Source organism: Ochotona curzoniae, unplaced genomic scaffold (assembly GCF_017591425.1).
Source record: "Ochotona curzoniae isolate NIBS_2020 unplaced genomic scaffold, NIBS_Ocur_1.0 contig_43, whole genome shotgun sequence".
NCBI lineage: Eukaryota > Metazoa > Chordata > Mammalia > Lagomorpha > Ochotonidae > Ochotona > Ochotona curzoniae.
In genome coordinates, this window is record NW_024466218.1 from 1,709,228 (window position 1) to 1,727,771 (window position 18,544).

Consider the following 18,544-nt stretch of genomic DNA (forward strand, 5'->3'; position numbering starts at 1 on the left):
CGTCCTCTCTCCTTGGAGCTCCCTTGCCGACCTGACAGTTGTGTTCTTTTGTTGGCTGTGTGCAGTTCATCTGCTTATCGAGGGCTTACCCTGTGGCCAGGTGTCAGAAGTATATGCAGTGAGAAGTGAGCTGGTCTCCTGTCCTCCTGAACACAGAGCCTGCAGGGGTGGCACACTGCTCAGCAGATTACACCTTAAGACGGATGCTCAAAGATGTTTCTCCTGCCCAGTCTTGCTGGCCAAAGACTCATTCTGCTTCTTTAAGATGATTCAGCTTCTCCACACATGCCTTCCAAGTGCTTTTGACAGTTTCTTCCTCTAAGAATGAGCTCGTTTCCAGATTCCAGGGATCCCCCCACTGTGGCCCCCAAGTTACAAATAGGATGACAATTACAGGTATTAGGGGGTTGGCATTGCAGCACATAAGATAGGCAAGTCCTGGCTATTCTGCTTCCAGTGCAGCCCAGGAAAGCTACAGAGGAGGGCCCAAGTGCTTGGCCCCTGCATCCACATGGGAGACCTAGAAAAGGCGCCTGGCTGCAGCCTCGCCCAGCCCTGCCCATTACAACCATCTGGGGAGTGCACCAGCAGATGGAAAACCTGTCTTTGTTTCTCACTCGCTCTGCAAACCCACACTTCAAGTACATTTAAAGAAAAGAAAGATCTTAAAAAAAAAAAAAAGACATGGATACTCATGAGTTGAGGTCTCCAACATCAGCTTTAAGCCTGAATGGAACTGAAACCTCCTGCCTATTCAGCCATAGGTTTTCCCAGCTCACTCTGGCAGACAAACAGACAAGCTGTGTGTTTGAGGAGTCCTTTCTGCACATTGGGCTGGGTGACAGAGGCTCACTGTAGCCTGGGCAAAGGTCCCCAGCATGATGCCTGACCCACAGAAAGGTAGCTGGGCCCATCCATACAAGGACAATGGAGAGGGCAGAGTGAACATTCAGACAGCTCCAGGAGTGAAGACCATTTGACTGGCATGCCTCTTGCCTCCTGTGAGCCTGCCCTTGTCCCTGTGTAATATGAGGCCCATGGGTCACCACCTAGACTCTTTGCTTTGCTTTGGCATGGTTTGGAAAGCCAGTGGAGGGCCTTTGAGCCACCCAGCAAGAGACTGCCTGAGCCACCACTGCTGGACATCCTTGCGGGTCGGTGTGGCTCCTATGTTTTCACTTGCTCATGCCATCCACTGAGTCACTCCCCAAATGGCCACAATGATTGGAACTGAGCCAATCTAAAGCCAGGAGCCAGAAGCTTCTTCTGGGTCTCCCACATGGGTGCAGGGTCCCAAGGCCTTGGGCCATCCTCGACTGCTTTCCCAGGCCACAAGCAGGGAGCTGGATGGGAAGTGGAGCAACCAGGACATGAACCAGTTTCCATAACAGATGCTGGGCTGACAGGCAGAGCCATCATGCTCCACCCCGTAAGTATTTTTTAAGTACTTCATGTACCTATTGCCTAATAAATTTCCACTGTGGAGAATTTCTTCATTTATACACAGAAAGGCTCTCTCCCTAAGACTTAAGTCATAATGCTTTGGGGCTTCATGGTTTGGCCTCACTGAACAGACACAGGTGTGCGAAGACCTCATTGCCAGAACTTGCAACTCTGCCGTTTCGAGCTCCCATGTTCTGAGCACAGGGACAAGGCTACATGAGGTTGTTTTTAAGATTTCTATTTATTTGAAAGAGAGAAAAAGAGACAAGCCCTTCTGCTGGTTTGCTCCCCAGATGCAGACAACAGCTGGGGCTGAGCTAGACCTGAAGCCAGGAGCTTCCTCTGGATCTCCTATGTGAATTGCTGGGGCCATCTGTTGCTGCTTTTCTGAGGCTGTCAGCAGGGAGGAAGCTGGGAAGTGGAGCAGCCGAGGCTCCATGCTGTGGTGCTGGCATTGAAGCACTGGCCGTTCTGCCACAGACGCCAGCTGCTGCACCTGCTCATTGCACAGGAGCACCACCGCCCCACGCCAGTTCCAGCCTCCTCTCCCAAACTGCAACAGTAGGAAACTCCCAAGTTCACCTGCGTTGTTGCCGACCCCTCCACGGGAGGCACCCAGCAGGACGATCCTATCTGTCCGGCTTTATTTCTCGGCTCCAGACAGGCCCCGCTCCCACATTGCCGAATGAAGGGCTTGAGAAAAGGAGGGGCCGCGCATGCTCCCCGCCCGTCGGCTGTCACTGGCACCTAGAACTCCCCGTGTGAATCATTCCTCATTCAGCTTTCTAAAATTGGGTATTTTTTTTAATGTCAATCTTATGACGTACTAGGTTATTGGTTGTGTTGTTCCCTGGCATGTGCCCCAGGGAGAGGGCTTTCATCATCAAGGGCATGAAAACAGGATGAAACCTGTGAGGTCATTTTGCTGGCCACTAGGCTGACAGCGGGATCGCGCTCAATGTGACCTGCAGAGCCGTCCCTTGAAGCAGACCGTCCTGGGTGTCCAATGCTGGGTCTTCACCCTGGACTCCCCAACCTTGAAGGACAGGTGGAAAGCTACTGGAGTAGAACCTCTGCCCTTGGCATCTACTGAGGGTGCCAGCAACTTGTCTGTGTGAATGCAGTGACAATACTAGTGGAGGCCCTGTCCTGAGTGCTCTGTGAGTATGCTCAGCTCATCTCCCCAACCACCTCCGAAAGCAGGTGCCCAGCAGTCACACTCCTGGACAGCGCCCTCCCCAGGTAGCAGGAAGCATGGCAGCTGGGCTGCAGAAGCTGCAGGATCAGGCTCCCCCAGCAGGGCCGCCCAGATGCCGAAGTCATCTCCAAAAGTGTCAGCACTTAAGAGTTGGGTCAGTTTCCCTTCCCGGTCACCCCTGGATGATTGCCTGTGCACATCTGGGCGATGGTTCAGCTTGGAAGTCGGGCTAGGCGTGGGTCTTCTCCCACACAGGGGCCACCTGCTGGCCACCTCAGTGGCCGGGCTGCTGGGTGTTGCCTTTCAGAAGGTGGCTTTGGAAGTTGCCAGTTTACCCTGCAGCTACAGCTGCTCCCAGAGCAAACCCCAGGCATCTCTGGCTAGAATTTGAAGTGAAAAATAATCTGGCATGGAAGCACTTTAAAAAGCTTATGGAAAAATGGAATCAAAAGATCAGTTTGTTTTGGTGCAAAATATTTGAAAACACATTCATAACCCACACTCCCCATGAACGTTCTGAAGACCTTGCACGTGCATGGATTTTAATTATTTTTGCACGAAAGTGAATATGTCTTCAATTCTATTTTCCCATTGGCATGTGGAAGCTCCCCCCACCTCTGCCACAGTTGCCATCTTTAGGATGGGGGGGGGTGGAAGGAGGTAAGGTGAAGCTCTCAGGCATTGAAGCAGGATGGACAGGCTGCCTGTCGGCAGAGGCAGGGATGTGCATGGTCATCACTCCCGCCCCTGCACACATTGCCTGCCACTCCCAAGGCAGCTCTGGTTTAGGAACCAGTAGGGTCTATCTGGGGACCCAATACAATGTGTGCAAAGTGCTGCTGAGACAGGTTACTATCCTGGCCGGCCTGAGGTTGCTCCACAGCAGGCAGTGGCAGGCATCTGGGCAGCACGTAGTTCTGTGTTCCTAGCTGGCCTGTAGCCTGCACTTCACAGCATCCTCCTCTAGGTCTCTGTTTTGTCCTCTGGCTTGCTCCTTGGTCCTCGGCAGCTCCAAGCGAGGATGGGGTGAGTACATACCCCCTGTGTCCTGAATTGCAGAACACAGGACCCTCTGCTGGCCGGTTTGGAACAGGGGCTGGTAGGTAAGCCCTAGGACCTCCAGGCAGACAGAGAGAGCCACATGGATGCCCAGGAGCAGGACCAGGACTGTTACCTGTATGCAGCCCTTCCTACCACTGCTCCCTGCTCCCTGACACCCCTGTTCCCCCAAAGTCGTGACTGGCCCCAGGTGTTACTTGTACCTCCAGATTTCACAGGAGCTGCTTTGCTGGGCAGAACTTGGGTGGGAGCTAGAACTGCTGTTAGCTTACCTCCTTCCTGAACATAATGAGCCGAGCTTTGGGCTCTGCCACCAGGTCACCGAGCAGTGCTCCCCTCCCCAAACTGAACTGGGAGGGCATTGCAGAACTCCAAGCCCTTAACCCTACCCCCACACCTTCCTTGAGGACCCGGTGATTTCTGATGCCTCCCCAGAAATGTCCATGTGCCTGGCAGAGCTCCGGGAGCCTGCTGAGCCCACAGTGAGCAGTACCACAGCCCGGGGAAGGCTGGCCCAGCCCTGCCTACCTGCCTTCTGGGTAGATCCCAGCCCCTACCCCAGCTCAGATCTTCGCTTCTCACTTCTTCTGTTAGGGTTGGGAAAATAGGACTGAAACCCTGCTGGCTCCTCTCACCACTTGTTTCCAGGCCCACCACCCTGGTCACAGTCTCCAGGGTGCCCCCAGGCCAACCCCTGCTTGTCCTATCTGTGGAGTCCTGTCTTTGGGGCCCTACTTCTCCCGAAGTGACTCTGTCACAGCCTCCATGCAAAATGGTGAGGCCCTAAAGTGACAAAATTGTGTAGCTTGATATAGCTCTGCAGCCCCTGGAGGGTCCCTGCTCTGCAACCTGCCCTTCTGGCATCACTGTCACCAGCCCCATGTGCTAGGTATCCTCACATCTGCTTGCAGCTGCAGCTGCACCTGCACCTTGAACTTGACACTGCTGAAAGCCTGTGGCCAAGGTTGCCCCCTGGCTTCTGGAGACCCTGCTGGAGACCCGTTAGAATGCCCTGGTGTTCAGCTTGCCCAATCCTCGAGGTCACCTGGTTTGTCTGAACATCTCCAAACCAGCACCATAGAATGCAAACATAGATTAACAGTGCTCAGAACTGTTTTGGCGGATCACCTGCTGTTCCTTTTGTGTGTTATGCTTTTGCTGGAAGCAGGGGACCTCTTTGGATGGGCTTCACTTAGACAGAGGAGTTTTATCTCATCCCTGAAGCCCCTTTCTCTGTATAGAATGAGGGGAACTGCCTGCCTTGGTCTCCTTGACCACTTCCTATACACATATACATAGGCACACGCACACACATCCTTTCTGATGCCTGGCCTTACCCTGCCACTAATCAGGTGCCTGGGTTTGGAATATGTCAGGACTTCCTAGCATGCTTGGATCAAAGCTATGGCTATGGGTAGGCCTACCCCTTTCAAGCCACACAGCCACTGAGTCTGGGGTCCCACTGATCATTCTCTGGGATGGATTGCTTTTTATGACAACAGACCTACAGGCGGAGCTTAAAGAACACAAAACACTTCCCAGGATTGGAAGCCATTTTCAACTCCAGCACACTGCCTCTTCCCCCTGAGAATGTCCTGAACTCATTCACTAAAGGATAATTGTGATGGAAGATACTTCTGGCAACACCAGCTCCATACCAGGAGAAGGGGCACTTCTCAGCTCAGACCACAGGCTTGGAAGGAGACGGCATCTGGAGGCCCTGATGGGCTGCAGCAGACAGTCTTCTGGCAGGAATTCACATAGGACTCCAGTAGCCGGCCCAGCCAACCACAGCCCTGTTGACACTGGGGGAATGGGGACCAGAAACCTGCTGCTCCTCTGCAGCACCTTCAGGGTCACGTGGCATCCTCGCCCTCAGTCCCGGCAGACCCCCAAGGCCAGGCCGCGTCCCTGTATGTGGGATGGAGGTGGGATCAGACAACTGCCTCAAGTCTGACTAGTTAGGCTTCACTCACCCCAGGCTTACTCATCTGTAGGACTGACTTCAGAGTCACCCTGAGGGAGTTCACGGGCAGCACATAATCTATGACGTGGGGGGAGTTCCCAGCACCCCACCAGGCTGCCATGGACACTCCTTATGTGTCAGCTTCCATTCCATTTTGGCCCAGACACAGAGCTGTTTGTCTCTCAAGCTGATGCAACAGGGCAAATGTCTGCAGGACAGGTGAGCCAGCAGGGTGCCCCCACAGACCCCTTTGGACTCCTCTTCAGACAGGGATCGCTTTGTTTTCTCCACGGTACACATGCTTTGGAAAGAAAATTGGAAAAGATGAAAACAGTTAAGCCCGCCCACCTAGACAAAACTGCCATGAACGTTTAGGCCATTTCTTTCCAGTCCATCTTCTCAGCACGTGCATGTGCTTGTGTGGCGGCCGCCTGAGGTTCCTTTTCTGTCTGCTCCTTTTCGCCACATCCCACCTCTCCCTGCATGCTGGCGGAAGCTGCTCCAGAGGAGAGAAGCAGATGTTGCCCGTCTCGCTCACTGTGGCCGTAACATCAAACCTTGCCCTAGCTGTAAACACTCTTCTCGGGTGAACCTTGTAAATTATACCGTTTTCTGGGAAGAGGCCCAGCTTAAACCAGTTCCTCTTCCCTCCACTAATAGTTGCCAAAGTCGGCCCGAGTCTTTTGCCTTTTATCCACATTAGTCACTGCCTTCTCTTCTCCAGTGTGGATTTGTGGTTTGGCTTACGACGCTGAACACACAAAGTAAGTTGCAAGCAGCTTTCTGCACTCTCCCAAACAGGCAGGCTAACACCCCCACCACACCCCTCCCTACCCCATCTCCACCACCCTGGCCTTGGTAAAGAGCTCACCCACTGCCTCTGGTACCCAAGACCACTCCTCTAACTCCCCAGGCCTGTCCTTCCTCCAGAGCTGCCCTGCCACCACCATGGAGAGAAGCTGGAGTGGAAAATCTGGGAGCTTGCAAAGACATTTATGGGATTAGATGAAGAAAGAGGGAAGACATTGTGAAAAACACGAATGGCTTGGGGCAGAGAATCCCGGAATCCTAAGAAAAGGAAACCAAGAGGAAAGGTGAACTCATGAGAACTTGACCTGTAAAATGTTGCTGAGAGGGGCCAGCTTGGTGGAATGACCGGTAAAGCCACCTGAGATGCCAACTTTCCACATGGGTGCCAGTGTGAGACCCAGCCACTCCACTTTCAATTCAGCTCCCTGCTTATGGATCTGGCAAAGCAGTGGAAGGCGGCCCTAGTACTTGAGCTCCTGGCTTTTGCCTGGCCCAGCCCTGACCACTGTGGCCATTTGGGGAGTAAACCAGTAGATGGAAATCTGTCTTTCCCTCTTTCTCAGCTCGGCCTTTTAAAATTAGTTTTTTAAAAATGTTACTGAAGATCAACTCCAAGCAAGTGAGAAACTCAACCTCCCTCCAGTTTTCGACCCTCTCACTCTCAGGTTTTCCATTACTATGGCCTAGACTCTTGCTTGTGCCTTGGAGCTAGTTTGATTATGCAATTGACTTAATAGGTGTTGGGAAGGCTAATCTTTCATGCACCATGCTTTGAGGAGAGACTGCAGGCTTCTTTTGGAACTAATCCCAGCTTGGTACCTATGCTCAAGGGAACCAGAACCAGTGCCTCCTGCAACATTCAGCCGTGTGTGGATCTGGCCAGAAGAAAGGGATTCAGTCCAGGTGACTTGTAATTGGGGACCATGTGAACTGATCCAACAGGAAGATACATGATGCATGTGTTGACTGGCCTTTTCAGAGAACCCTAGTTGATTGAATGGTGGTCAGTGGGTCAACTGAGTGCAAGTGGGGTGCAAGGTGTCTCCGGGAGTATGTTTTTTAAGTCGTCAGCAGTTTGCACTTGGTGTTTATGTCCTTAGCTTTTGGCATCCGGATGCGGTCATTGCTCGGATCCACTTCCTGAGTGTAGATCGTTTTGTGACATGGAGAACAGCTTCTTCTATTTTTAGCTCTCCAGCCCGAGTGCTCCCTGTGTGGCTCCAGCCCCATCTCCCCTTGCTCCCCACCCACGCTCTCTCCAGAAGCATCTCTCTTGGTTGTGGAAAATTACGCATTCACAAATCGCATTCCTTTCCTCACACCAAGCATATTCCCACACACCCCCAATCTGGGATGATCTCATGAGTGAATCATGCCATTATCTGGCTGTTTATAGGAGCTGCCTTTAGACAAAGATTTTGGTGTCAGCTACATGAAGACCCTTTGATTGTCTTGCCAGTTATGCTGGACAGGAGCCGTCCCCAGTCCACTTCTCCATGGTGGAGGGGGAGCAGGACTTTGACCCCACCAGCTGCTGTCAGTTGACTGTGCTGATTTCTGTTGGTTGTGAGCTGCGGATCTGTTGCACTCTGCTTTGACACTGGCAGGAAGGCCTGGTGGTGAGGACCTGTACCCGAAGACACAATGGGACATTTGACACTAAGATGAATTCTTATTTTGTCAATGTGTTCCAGAGGATCTATAATGTCTTCGTTAAAATTGATTCACAGGTGGCATTCTCTTAATCCAGCCTTCAAGCTTTGCCTTCTGTGTAGCCATCTTTCTCTCTTTCCTCCTCCTCTACCTCTTTTTTGAACAACCTAGAAATTCTGTTAATATTTAACAGCTTTTGAATTATTTACACATCACAGTGTCCAGCCTGTTGTTTTTCCTTTAAAGAACTAGTGCCCAGTGCTACTTCCTAGCTGGCATTCCAGAATTTAGCTAACAGCACATGAGAGAAACTTCTGTGGCCGGAAGTCAGCACAACCCCTTCTTGATAGGAGAAAGCCCTGGAAACAAGTTAATTGGATCACACACTTTTTCCATTGACTTCCCAGGTATTAAGTCTTTAAATCTTGTGTCTGGTTCATGAATCACGTTCCCTAAGGAAAAGGCCATGGCTTGAACTTGGCTGTTATCTAATAGAGAATCTTGTTTTCCCCCATCAAGATCAATTCCACCCATTATGGCTCAGTGAGCAGCCTGTTGGGCCTCTGCCAACAAGCCCTGGAAATGGAAACTACTAGAAATCATGTTGCCTTTACAAAGGATGAAGGCAAGACTTAGCTGTCTCCTGCCTAATAGTGACCCACTTCAGTCTGAAGACTTTAGAAGTACAAAATTATGTAAGTGCATGGACATCAAATTAAGGCAGGAGTCCCTGGGTTTTCCACCATGCAGGTACAGGCTTTGCAGGGGAATCTGTGGGAAACGTGGCCCTGTGAAGGGTGAGCAACTCCCCAAAACAGGCCAACCTGGTTTTCTACACCTCTCTTGAGGGCATAACTGCCACGTGGCTTTGGCTCTCCCCGAATGCCCTTTTGTGTCTCCTTTTTTGAGTGCCTCCTTGCCCCATCTTTTCCCAGCCCCTCCCTTGTTCCCTCCATCTACTTCGCCTCCTAGCCACCCTGCCATTCAACCCACCAGTTTTTGTTTTAAAACAAACTTCAATGTGCTGGATTTTCAAAATGCATTTGTTGCCTGTGGCCCCTAAAGACAACAACAAGCCCCAGGTAGAACAAGCAGCCAACCCTTGAGAGTAAAGAAGTAGAAGCTGCACACACCCAGAGCTGGGGAAAAGCAGCATTGGGACTCCATGGGATCCACAGTCCTCACCAGCGGTTCAGCCCCACGAGATCTAGGAAAATGCAAGCTTTTCTTGTATCACCTGGCTGGCCCCACTCAGAGTAGCAGCCATGGCTTTTCAGCTTTAGTCCACACGCATTTCAACCAGTTCCACAGAAAACCTTTGAATTTGCTTCTCCTCCAGTTTTTCAAGGAGGACTATCAATCAATTTTTGAGCTCTAGGAAAAATTGCAGCTTTTCAAAAGAGTAGAGGAGTCTGGCCTAAGTGTGTTTATCTGGCTGTGCTGGGTGGGCCCAAGCTTCGGAGCCCCACCTCGCATGCTGTAGGTGAATGGGCTGCCCTGGATGGGCTCAGCGAATGCTTCCTTTTCCATTCCACTTCTGAATGAGAATAGCGACAGTGGGCTTAGAAGGAATGCTTGGAGACTGCATCCCGATTGCCCTGAAACTTGTGCAGAATTCTTTTTCACTGGAGGTTTCTTGGCTGATCGAATTTTGAGAGCCAGAGAGAGTTCCCATCTCCTGGTTCACTCCCCAGATTCCCAAAATAGCATATCCCTGAAGCACGTGGCTGGTTCATTGGCTCTCTGAACTTCTATGTGCGTTGCACACAGAATGAGAGCTAGCTCACTCCGACTTCAGGAGCCAGCTTGGGTAGCACAGTACAGCAAGCCGTCTCTGCTGCCTTCCAGGGACTGCAACACAAGGGGACGGGGTGAGGAGCCAGAAGGAGTGCTGGTATCTCAAAGGCTAGCCTAAGTGTCCTTTCCTGCTTCCTTAAAATGGAGTTTGGAATTTCTCACAGAAAGAAATCTTGCAATCTGAATCAGTTTTTCTTTGTTTTGTTTGCTTGTTTTTGCTAGGGTCCCATTTCCCTTGTGGGCGGGCCTGAAGAAAAGGGGCTATGTAGGAAGAGGCAGACCTACACTGGCCAGGATCATCTCTGCCCTATGTGACACTTCTTTCTGTGTCCTTGTGTCTCAGACATGGTGCAACCAGGGCTCAGTCTAGGAGCCTCTCTCTCTCTCTGTATATATATATATCTGTATATATATATATAACTATATATAAAAATATATATATATATGAAATGTGTGTGTGTACATGTATTTTATTTATTTGAAAGGCAGCTGGTGTGACACTGAGATCTTTCATCCACTGGCTTACCCCATAAATGGCCCAGCCCAGGAAGGGCCAGCCAGGGACCAGGAACTCCATCCTGGTCTCCAACATGTGTCACAGTGGCCCAAACACTTGCACCACCTTCTACTGCCTGCCCAGGTGTCTTAACAGGGAGCTGGATCGGAAGTGGAGCACGCACATGGGATGCCAGGTTTGCAGGTGTTGACTCAACTTGCTGTACCACAGTGCTTGCCCTGGGAGCACTCTATTTTTTTTTTTTTAAGATTTATTTATTTGTTGGAAAGGCAGACTTACAGAGAGAAAGCTCTTTCATCTGCTGGTTCACTGCCCATAAGGCCACAGCGACTAACCGGAGCTGAGCTGATCTGAAGCCAGGAGCTTCTTCCAGGTCTCCCATGCAGGTTCAGGGTTCTAACGCTTTGGGCCATCCTGAACTGCTTCCCCAGGCCACAGGCAGGGAGCTGGAAGGGAAATGGAGCAGCCAGGATACAAACCGGCTCCCTTACGGGATCACAATGCATGCAAGATGAGGATTTAGCCACTAGGCTATTGCACCTACTGTGCTGGGAACACTCTTAATACAGTTTTCCTCTCCACTGCCTCACCTGCCTTGGCTGTGTCACCCTGAGAAGGTGTCCCTTGCTTCGTCTGGTGATTTCAGCCCTCAACAATGCGCTCTGTCTGGGAAAATGAAACCAAGGAATCAAGGATCTGAGACCATGCATGCTGGGGTGGGCTTTGGGACAGGAGGAGAGCTATGAGCTGCCCTGTGGATCCTTCAGTGACACCAGGGGTCATCCCAGCTCACCTCCCACCCTGCCTGTCTTTACCTCCTGTGCTAATTTTTTTTTTACCCATGAGGAGTATTCCCACCTCCTTGCCCTGTGCAAGTTTTTGTTCTGTAAGCACTTTCCCTTAGGAGTGCCCTGATGTCTGCATCCTTAGTGGCCTCAGGACATCTTTTGAGAGTAGACCCAGGTTGCTGCTGTAGCAGACTGAGTGACGGGACACTGGAGCAGGTGGCCTGTGACCCTGTGTAACCCTGGTCTGCTGGGTCTTTGCAGCAGCTGGCCTGGGTCCTGTGATGATATAGAGAACACAGTCCCCATAAAACACCTCTCTAAATCTTGGTTTTGGAGGCTTACACCTTCAGCCATACACTTACAATTCTGGCCTTACTGGTCTGTGTGGTCCTGAAGGAGTGAGTATGATTTAAGAGTCATTTGGAACCCAGCCACTGAAGAGGGTATGTGTAGGGGACAAGACAAGCACTCACTAACCTTATTGAGGGTCCAACAACCTGTAAATACAAACTTGGAAGCCAAGGAGGCTTAGTGGCCAGCTTTTCCTTTGCCTGATTGGCTGCTTCTCAAAGGGGCACCAGAGATGTTTTGAGGCTGGTGATGGTGCAGCTGCCCAAGGAGATGATGTGCGCAGTGCAGCACTTTCCAATGCAGGGGTCCTCCTCAGACTCTAGGATCGGGGAGCCAGTTTCTCCACAGAAGGCCCAGGCACTAGGGCCGTGCATGACACAGACAGGGAGCCAGGATTTCTTCCACATCTAGGGGCAGCCTGCCTTCCTCCCATCCCTGCACTCACTCACTCTCTTTCCCTCTCTTTCCTTCCCTGATGACTTTGTGTGATGCATTTAGATCTGTTCTGTTCTTGCCTTGGTTGTTGGAGAGAACTCCACGCCAAAGGGTGGCTTTGACTGACAAGTACCGTGGCTGACACAGAGACAGGAGCTGAAGACCATCCCCTCCCCAGAGTGGCTGCAAGTCCAAATCCTGTGATTCCAAATCCCATGCTTGGCCAGATCAACATGTCTGGCTAGGGAGCCGGGCAGTGTGCACACCCTTCTCCACCCTGCCACCACCTCTGGTGATGCCAAGGGGCAGCTAAAGCCGAGACCTCTTGCTGCAAGGAAGGAAAGTTATCCTTTGAAACTTGGCCAGGGACCCACGAGCATGGTCATAGCACCAAGGTGATGGACTGTGCTCAACAGAGCCCTGGATGCACAAGCCGCTCCCTGCAGCCTCTGTCCCCAGGGACTTTTAGCTGGGCCTCTGTTTACTTCTCTGCAAGACAAAGCAACAGCAGTGTCACCCGTCTCACAGGGTCCTCTTCACACCACGTGTGAAGGTCTTTGGGAACTGCACGTGCTGCTTGTCACCACTTGAGCTGATGCTGTTAGGAAAACACTAGCCAGGTCACCTGGCCAGGCAGCTGGGATGGCTGCCATAGGGTTCATGCTGGGATTTACCTTGTCACCAGTGGTAAACCTAGAGGCTGTTTAGGAACAGTGAGGAGAGATGGTCCCTCCCAGCTTTCGGAAGAAACCAGCGGGCTGGAGTTCAAGGGCCTAGCTGGAGAGGAAGGGATGCTCCCAGGCCTGGCGTGGTCCATCAGGGTTCAGTGTCGGTCTGTCTAGACTGAACGGAGAAACACCCAGAGCATCCTTACTGAGCTCTGAGACAAGGCCAGAATGACCCACCGTACTCCCCACCTGGGGGATGCGAGGGGCTTCCTGGGAAGGAGAGGGTGCATTTCCACTTACAGTTTGGAGGATACAGTTAAGGATCATAAGGCCCCAGGGTCTGGCATCTAGTGGTGGCTAGCTGTGGGGGCTATGGATGGGCAATCATGGTGAGCAAGGGAGCAGAGAGTAAGCGCAGGGTGAACTTGAACTTATGCAGTAACTCCCTTGAGAGTCATCCTCCAAGGACATACCCCTAAACACCAAAATAAACACCTTTCCCAGATGGCCATGCTTACTTAGCTTGTCTCCACTTGTAACCCATCAATCACAAACATGAAAGCAGCTGTGTGAGTTTTGTGGGAGCAAGTCCTGCTGTTCCCATAGTAACCATCTCCATCCATGTGAGTGCTGTGTCTTGGGGCATGAACATCATGTCTCGTGCAGGTGCCTGCAAATGCCTTTTTCTTTGGCCTGTCCTCCCCCCAGGGACTTGAAGCTGGATGGAGGGAAGCCATCAGCAGGTGCCATGAGTTTGAAAGAGATCATTGGTCTCGAAGGTGTGGAGCTGGGTGCCGATGGGAAGGTAAGAAGGCTGCCTGGCTTCTGGCCTCTGGGTCTGTGCTAGTACCATAGAGGGCAGCAGGAGGAGGCAATGTGAGCCTTGACCAAGGGGCAAGGTCAGGAACAGATACCCAGATGAAGGGCGGTGTCTGCCCCAGCTTCCCCTGCATGTAGGCTGACCTCCCCTAGAACAGCAAGGTGGTGGAGGGGGCGCAATCCCAAGGTACACAGAAATACAACTAATATTACTTTGCTAGTGCTGCTTACCAACTGATTGTACAATGCTTAGGAGTCACACACGTGCATCCACCCACATTCCAGGAGGGGTGCTGGGGTCGAACTTCCATCAGCTGATGGTGTTAGCAAGCATAGTTCTGGCCAACAGCAAGTGTTTCAGCTTCCCAGAGTTCTGGGAAGCCAGGAAGTCCCTCAGCCCTACACAGTGACCCCCAAGCAATAGGACTGTCCCATTCATCTCTCCTCTCCAGTGCTATGAGCTGTTGGACTGGTGTCTGAGAAGTGCAGGATTGAAAGATGAACTTGACCTTTGCTGGTTCTAGGCAGTGCTCCTACACTCTCTCCAGGCCCATTTCTGGCAAAGATGAAAGCATTTCCTAGCATCCTTGGCTTGCGAGTGAGGCTGCTGGGATGGCAAATGACTTTCCTTGCTCCCACCCCCAGAGCAGCCAGCCAGTCCCTCATCCTGTGTCTCTGTGACATCCTGTGTCTGAGTGAGGCCATCTCTGAGCTTAAGGTGTGGCGAAGGCATTCAAGGCACTCCCCTGGACAGGTGTGAAGGTGTTTTATCTTCATTCCTGAGGGGTGAGACATGCGAGGCCAGAACAGAATTGAACATCCTCTGCAGCCACTGCCAGAGGAACAAACATGGGGGAGGTGCCAGCCCTGATTACAGACTCCAGGGCCTGATATGTTCAGGAGTCCTGCACTTGGCAGATTATAAAGAAACAGTGCCGCAGCATCCATGTGTCACACAACGCCCCCACAGGCCCGAGAGAGCACCTGGTAGCAATCACAGGGTGTTTCTGCTGCCTTGCAGAAGTAGTTGCTCCATGAGGGACCGATGAAAATCGTCTCAGCCTCAGATCAAATCAGGTTAGCTTGGGACACAAATCTGATGTGGTGTGTCACGACACATTTCACTTTTCACATCTTGTATTTAGCATGGAAAAAAACTGGACCTGGTCTTGATTTGGGGTGGCAGCGTGGCTTAGAATGCAAAGCTGCCATTGCTTGGAAATAATCCCTGGCCTGTTTGGCTTTTTGTCTGTTTGTTTGTTTTTGTTTTGTTTTATCTCCACCTTTTAGACCGTTTCTTACACCCAATTTCTGTTACCCACAAATGCCTTCGGAGTCCGGAGAAATACCATAGATTCCGCCTCTTCCTTCTCCCAGTTCCGTAACCTGAGCCACCGTAGCCTCTCCCTGGGCCGGGCAAGCAGCACCCAAGGGAGCCTGGACACAGGTAACCTCTGTCCCCCGGCTGGTCTGGGTACTTCATGGTGGGAAGCACTGGAGTTTGTTGTATGGAGTGTCTCCTTATGTTCAGAATGGGGACAGGTGCTCGCAGAGCCAGGTCTTAGGCTGTGGAGGCTCTTCTGGGCCCCAGGTGACTGACCCCTAACTAGAGGCCCTGGGTGACCCCCTGGAGAGAGGCCCCAGGCCATCTGCACCATGCAGAGGTGGCTGGACTTCCCGCCTCTGCTCAACCACTCCTCCCGCTCTGTTCACTGTGCCCCACATGGGAAGAATCAGGTTTAGCCTTTTCCTTTTCCTGCTGTTCTTTTTTGCAAATTGGGTCCTGAAGGGCAGGGACAGATCCAAGCATTTCCTTTGTGAATAGCATCGTGGGTGAGCCAAGCCAGCCACTGAGAGAACACTTGGGAGTACCCTCTAGGGGTGCCTCTGTATAAACCTTTGTAGGCATTTGGCACAAGAAAGCTGTGGGGCAAGGTCATTTCCCCAAGTTTAACTGCCTGTGGTCAAGGACAGCCCTGGGTCCTTTGGCTGCCCTAGTTGGTGCTCAGGCAGATAGAAGATCCAGCCCGGGAACCTTGGCACCAAGCTGTGCTGCTCGGACAGCCAAGCTGGTGTGCAGGTTCAGCAGGTGAGCGTTTGCAGGCCATCACCTCCTATGTCCACAAGCGCACTCTGCCTCTTGCGTGCTCTGCATCAGGGAGGTGCACTCACCATTTTCCAAAACAGACAGTACAATGTCTGAGACCCTGTTGCTGGGGGCTACTGCCCCTCAGTGGCATGTAGAGAACTCTGCTTGAAGTCCGAGCCAGCCCTGTGAATGCCCGTCTGGAATCTCCCCATGCCTGCTCCCAGATGCTGCCCTCTGCAGGGCCTGGGCCCCTAACTATCACTGTGCCTATGATCTTCAGGTAGTGACCTAGGAGACTTTACGGACTATGACCCGAATCTCTTGGATGACCCCCAGTGGCCTTGTGGCAAGCACAAGCGAGTTCTCATCTTTCCTTCATACATGGTAAGTGGCAGTGGGTGGGTGGCTGGTTTGGTCCACACCCTGGCCACGCTGGAGTTGCTCGGAGGTGGGTTGCTCACGTTGATGGCGTGGGGAGGAGAGGGCTGGAGTTTGTTCGGAGATGCTCCACCTAAGGAAACCTTCTGGCAGAGTTCCCCCAGCATGGCTATTTGTGGAAGCATCATTACCTGCTTGGTTCCCAGGGTTCTAGTCACCTGGCTGGAGAACAGACAGGTGGCCACTGTCTCAGATCAGGAACCCTCACACAGGGGGCTGTGATAAGCTTACATACTCAAGGGCAGGAGCCTCAGGCTAGGCTCGTCCCTAGGGTTCAAGTCCAACTCTCTTCAGAGCTTTGTGCTGACTGGAGGCCCCCCTTGTGCTCTGAGCCCATGTGGGCTCCAGGCTGGAGCTGACAGAATGATCTCCTGGGAAAGTGAAAGTAGGACGCCGAGGGTGTTAAATGCAAAAACCTTTCCTTGCTGTTTTAGTCGCACAGACGCTTCCTGTTTTTCCTCTGTGTGTAACACTGGACTCTGCTGTCAGCTGACCGCTGTTGTCCTTCTGCTTCAGCAGACAGCCCTGTGCACTCAGGGACGCCAGGGCCCTGGCCGGCTGCTGTGCAAGGAGGGGAGATGGGGAGGAGGGACACTCGTCCACTCTCCCCGCCCAGCCTACAGTGTGCAGGCTGAAGGCACACCGGTAGGGCAGGCCACACACTGTGGCAACTCTGTGTCCCTTCCTATGCTCTAGCAGACACCAGTGTTGGGACCAACCCACAGGTCACCCAGGGCCTGCCGTGGTAGTCATAGCTGTTAGTGGGAGAAACATGAGGCAGAGCTCAGCCACTGCCCAATGCTTTCAGTCTAGGTCCTTTGGCGGTTGAGTTCAAGGTTCAGAGGTCAGTCTTTCATGTTACCTTACAACAGAAGGAATGGCCAATGAGGCTCTTCACTTCCACATGTATCCTCCAGTATATGACACAAGAAGCAAAGCTGCAGGCACACAGTGCCCCCTTCCCACTCTGACCCGTTTGTTAAACACATGATACGGGCATTCTATAACTGACCAGGCTTCTGGTGCCAACGTTAGCAACGGAAGGATTGTCACCAATCATGCTCCGTGTGCTCCCCTGCCTTATACACCAAGTGACTGAGGTGGCCGATTGTGGCCAGGGAGGCCCTCCTGGGTTTTAGACAGGAAGTGGGGGCTGAGGCTTGACCTCCTGACCTGGTCCTCCCTGAGTTGCCCACACCACCCTTGGAAGTCAGCACCAGGATTGCAAAGCTGAGAGTAGGCAAAGCGTGGAAGCGATTGTTGGAGTGAATGGTCCTGGGAAACTGAGAGAGTAAGAAGGTGTGATTATGACTAATGCCAGGGTCTGGAGATGTGCCGTGTCGGCTGATAGCATTGACCTCTGCTGGTGTGTGCTTCCGTGTGTGTGTGTGTGTGTGTGTGTGTGTGTGTGTGTGAGAGGCGGGGGGAGGGACGAGAGGTTGTTCCTGCTTGGAAAGAGTGCTAGAAGGCTTGCCAAGTCAGCACACACATCCTGCCCTACTCATTCCGTGTCCCCAAGGGGATCGTTTCTCATTTTGCGATGCTGGCCCTGCGGTCAGTGCTTCCTGCATTTCAGAGGGTGAAATTGCTCTTAAACCACATTTCCAGGGCAGCTGTGAATGACCACAGATTGTGGTACTTTGGTAAAATGCAGGAAGCCCACCTTGTAGTGCCACCCAGAGCCTCTGCCTGCTCCTGGAAGCAGGTGCAGCTCCCAGGCTGTTCTTCACACATTTGTTTTCAGCTTGTGCTCTTCAGAGTGAAGATGCTTGTGTTTGCTTAAAGCGTGTGTGCGTTCAGTAGGGCTTGATTGTGGCACTACTGTGTGCCAGGCTTGGTGCTTCCTTGTAGGATGAAGAGCTAATTAAGCAGCCACAGTACCCCTTCCCCTGGGCCTTGGAGTGAGGGGCAAAGGTGGACAGTGATATCACTGTGGCCTAGGAAGAGTGGCAGCAGATGTTGGGGAGGGTAGAGGTGGTCCTGAAGGAATGGCATGGAAGGTGGGTGCTCAGCAGTGACAAGTGGCAGATGTGTCAGGTTTTGGTAGAAAGAACCCAGCGCATGAGAGAGGCTGACTGTGTGCAAAAATGCCCTTCCCTCTACCATGCACACATAGAGGCAGGCACAGCCCGGGGAGTGGTGATTCTGGACAAACCCTTCCTCCTTACCAACTCAGTCCCAGGTTAGAGGAACTGCAGGGTTAGTGGAGCCAAGTTGTCAAAGGGCCTCTGTAAAAGGGCCTTGACCCCTAGTACATGTGGGGCGTGCTATAGGCACAGGCCCAGCACGGCTCAGCACATTCTCTGGCCATGGGCAGCATGCCAGTCCCCAAACCCGTGAAGCCAGGCCGCATGTGTCTGCCTGCTGCTGGGGTACAGAGCTGTTTTGCAGGTCTCCGGCTAGCTCAGTGGGTCACAGGCTGGTTCTGTTTGCTGCCCTGCACTCCTCCCTCCGACCTCTGAGGCCCTCTCCTTGGGATCCTGTCTGCCTCAGGGCTCCCCTCCATCTCCCAG

At 52.4% G+C, this 18,544-nt stretch overlaps 1 protein-coding gene across 2 annotated transcripts in view; it reads left to right on the forward strand.

Annotated features, from left to right (window-relative positions):
• The window catches only part of CABLES1 (Cdk5 and Abl enzyme substrate 1), a 90,178-nt gene that overhangs the window by 56,969 nt on the left and 14,665 nt on the right, over nucleotides 1-18,544 (forward strand). For both annotated transcript variants that reach the window (XM_040984793.1, XM_040984794.1), the window contains 3 exons: nucleotides 13,394-13,490; nucleotides 14,795-14,951; nucleotides 15,874-15,977. In XM_040984793.1, coding sequence (XP_040840727.1) covers nucleotides 13,394-13,490; nucleotides 14,795-14,951; nucleotides 15,874-15,977 — 358 coding nt within the window. The remainder of the gene's footprint in view (nucleotides 1-13,393; nucleotides 13,491-14,794; nucleotides 14,952-15,873; nucleotides 15,978-18,544) is intronic.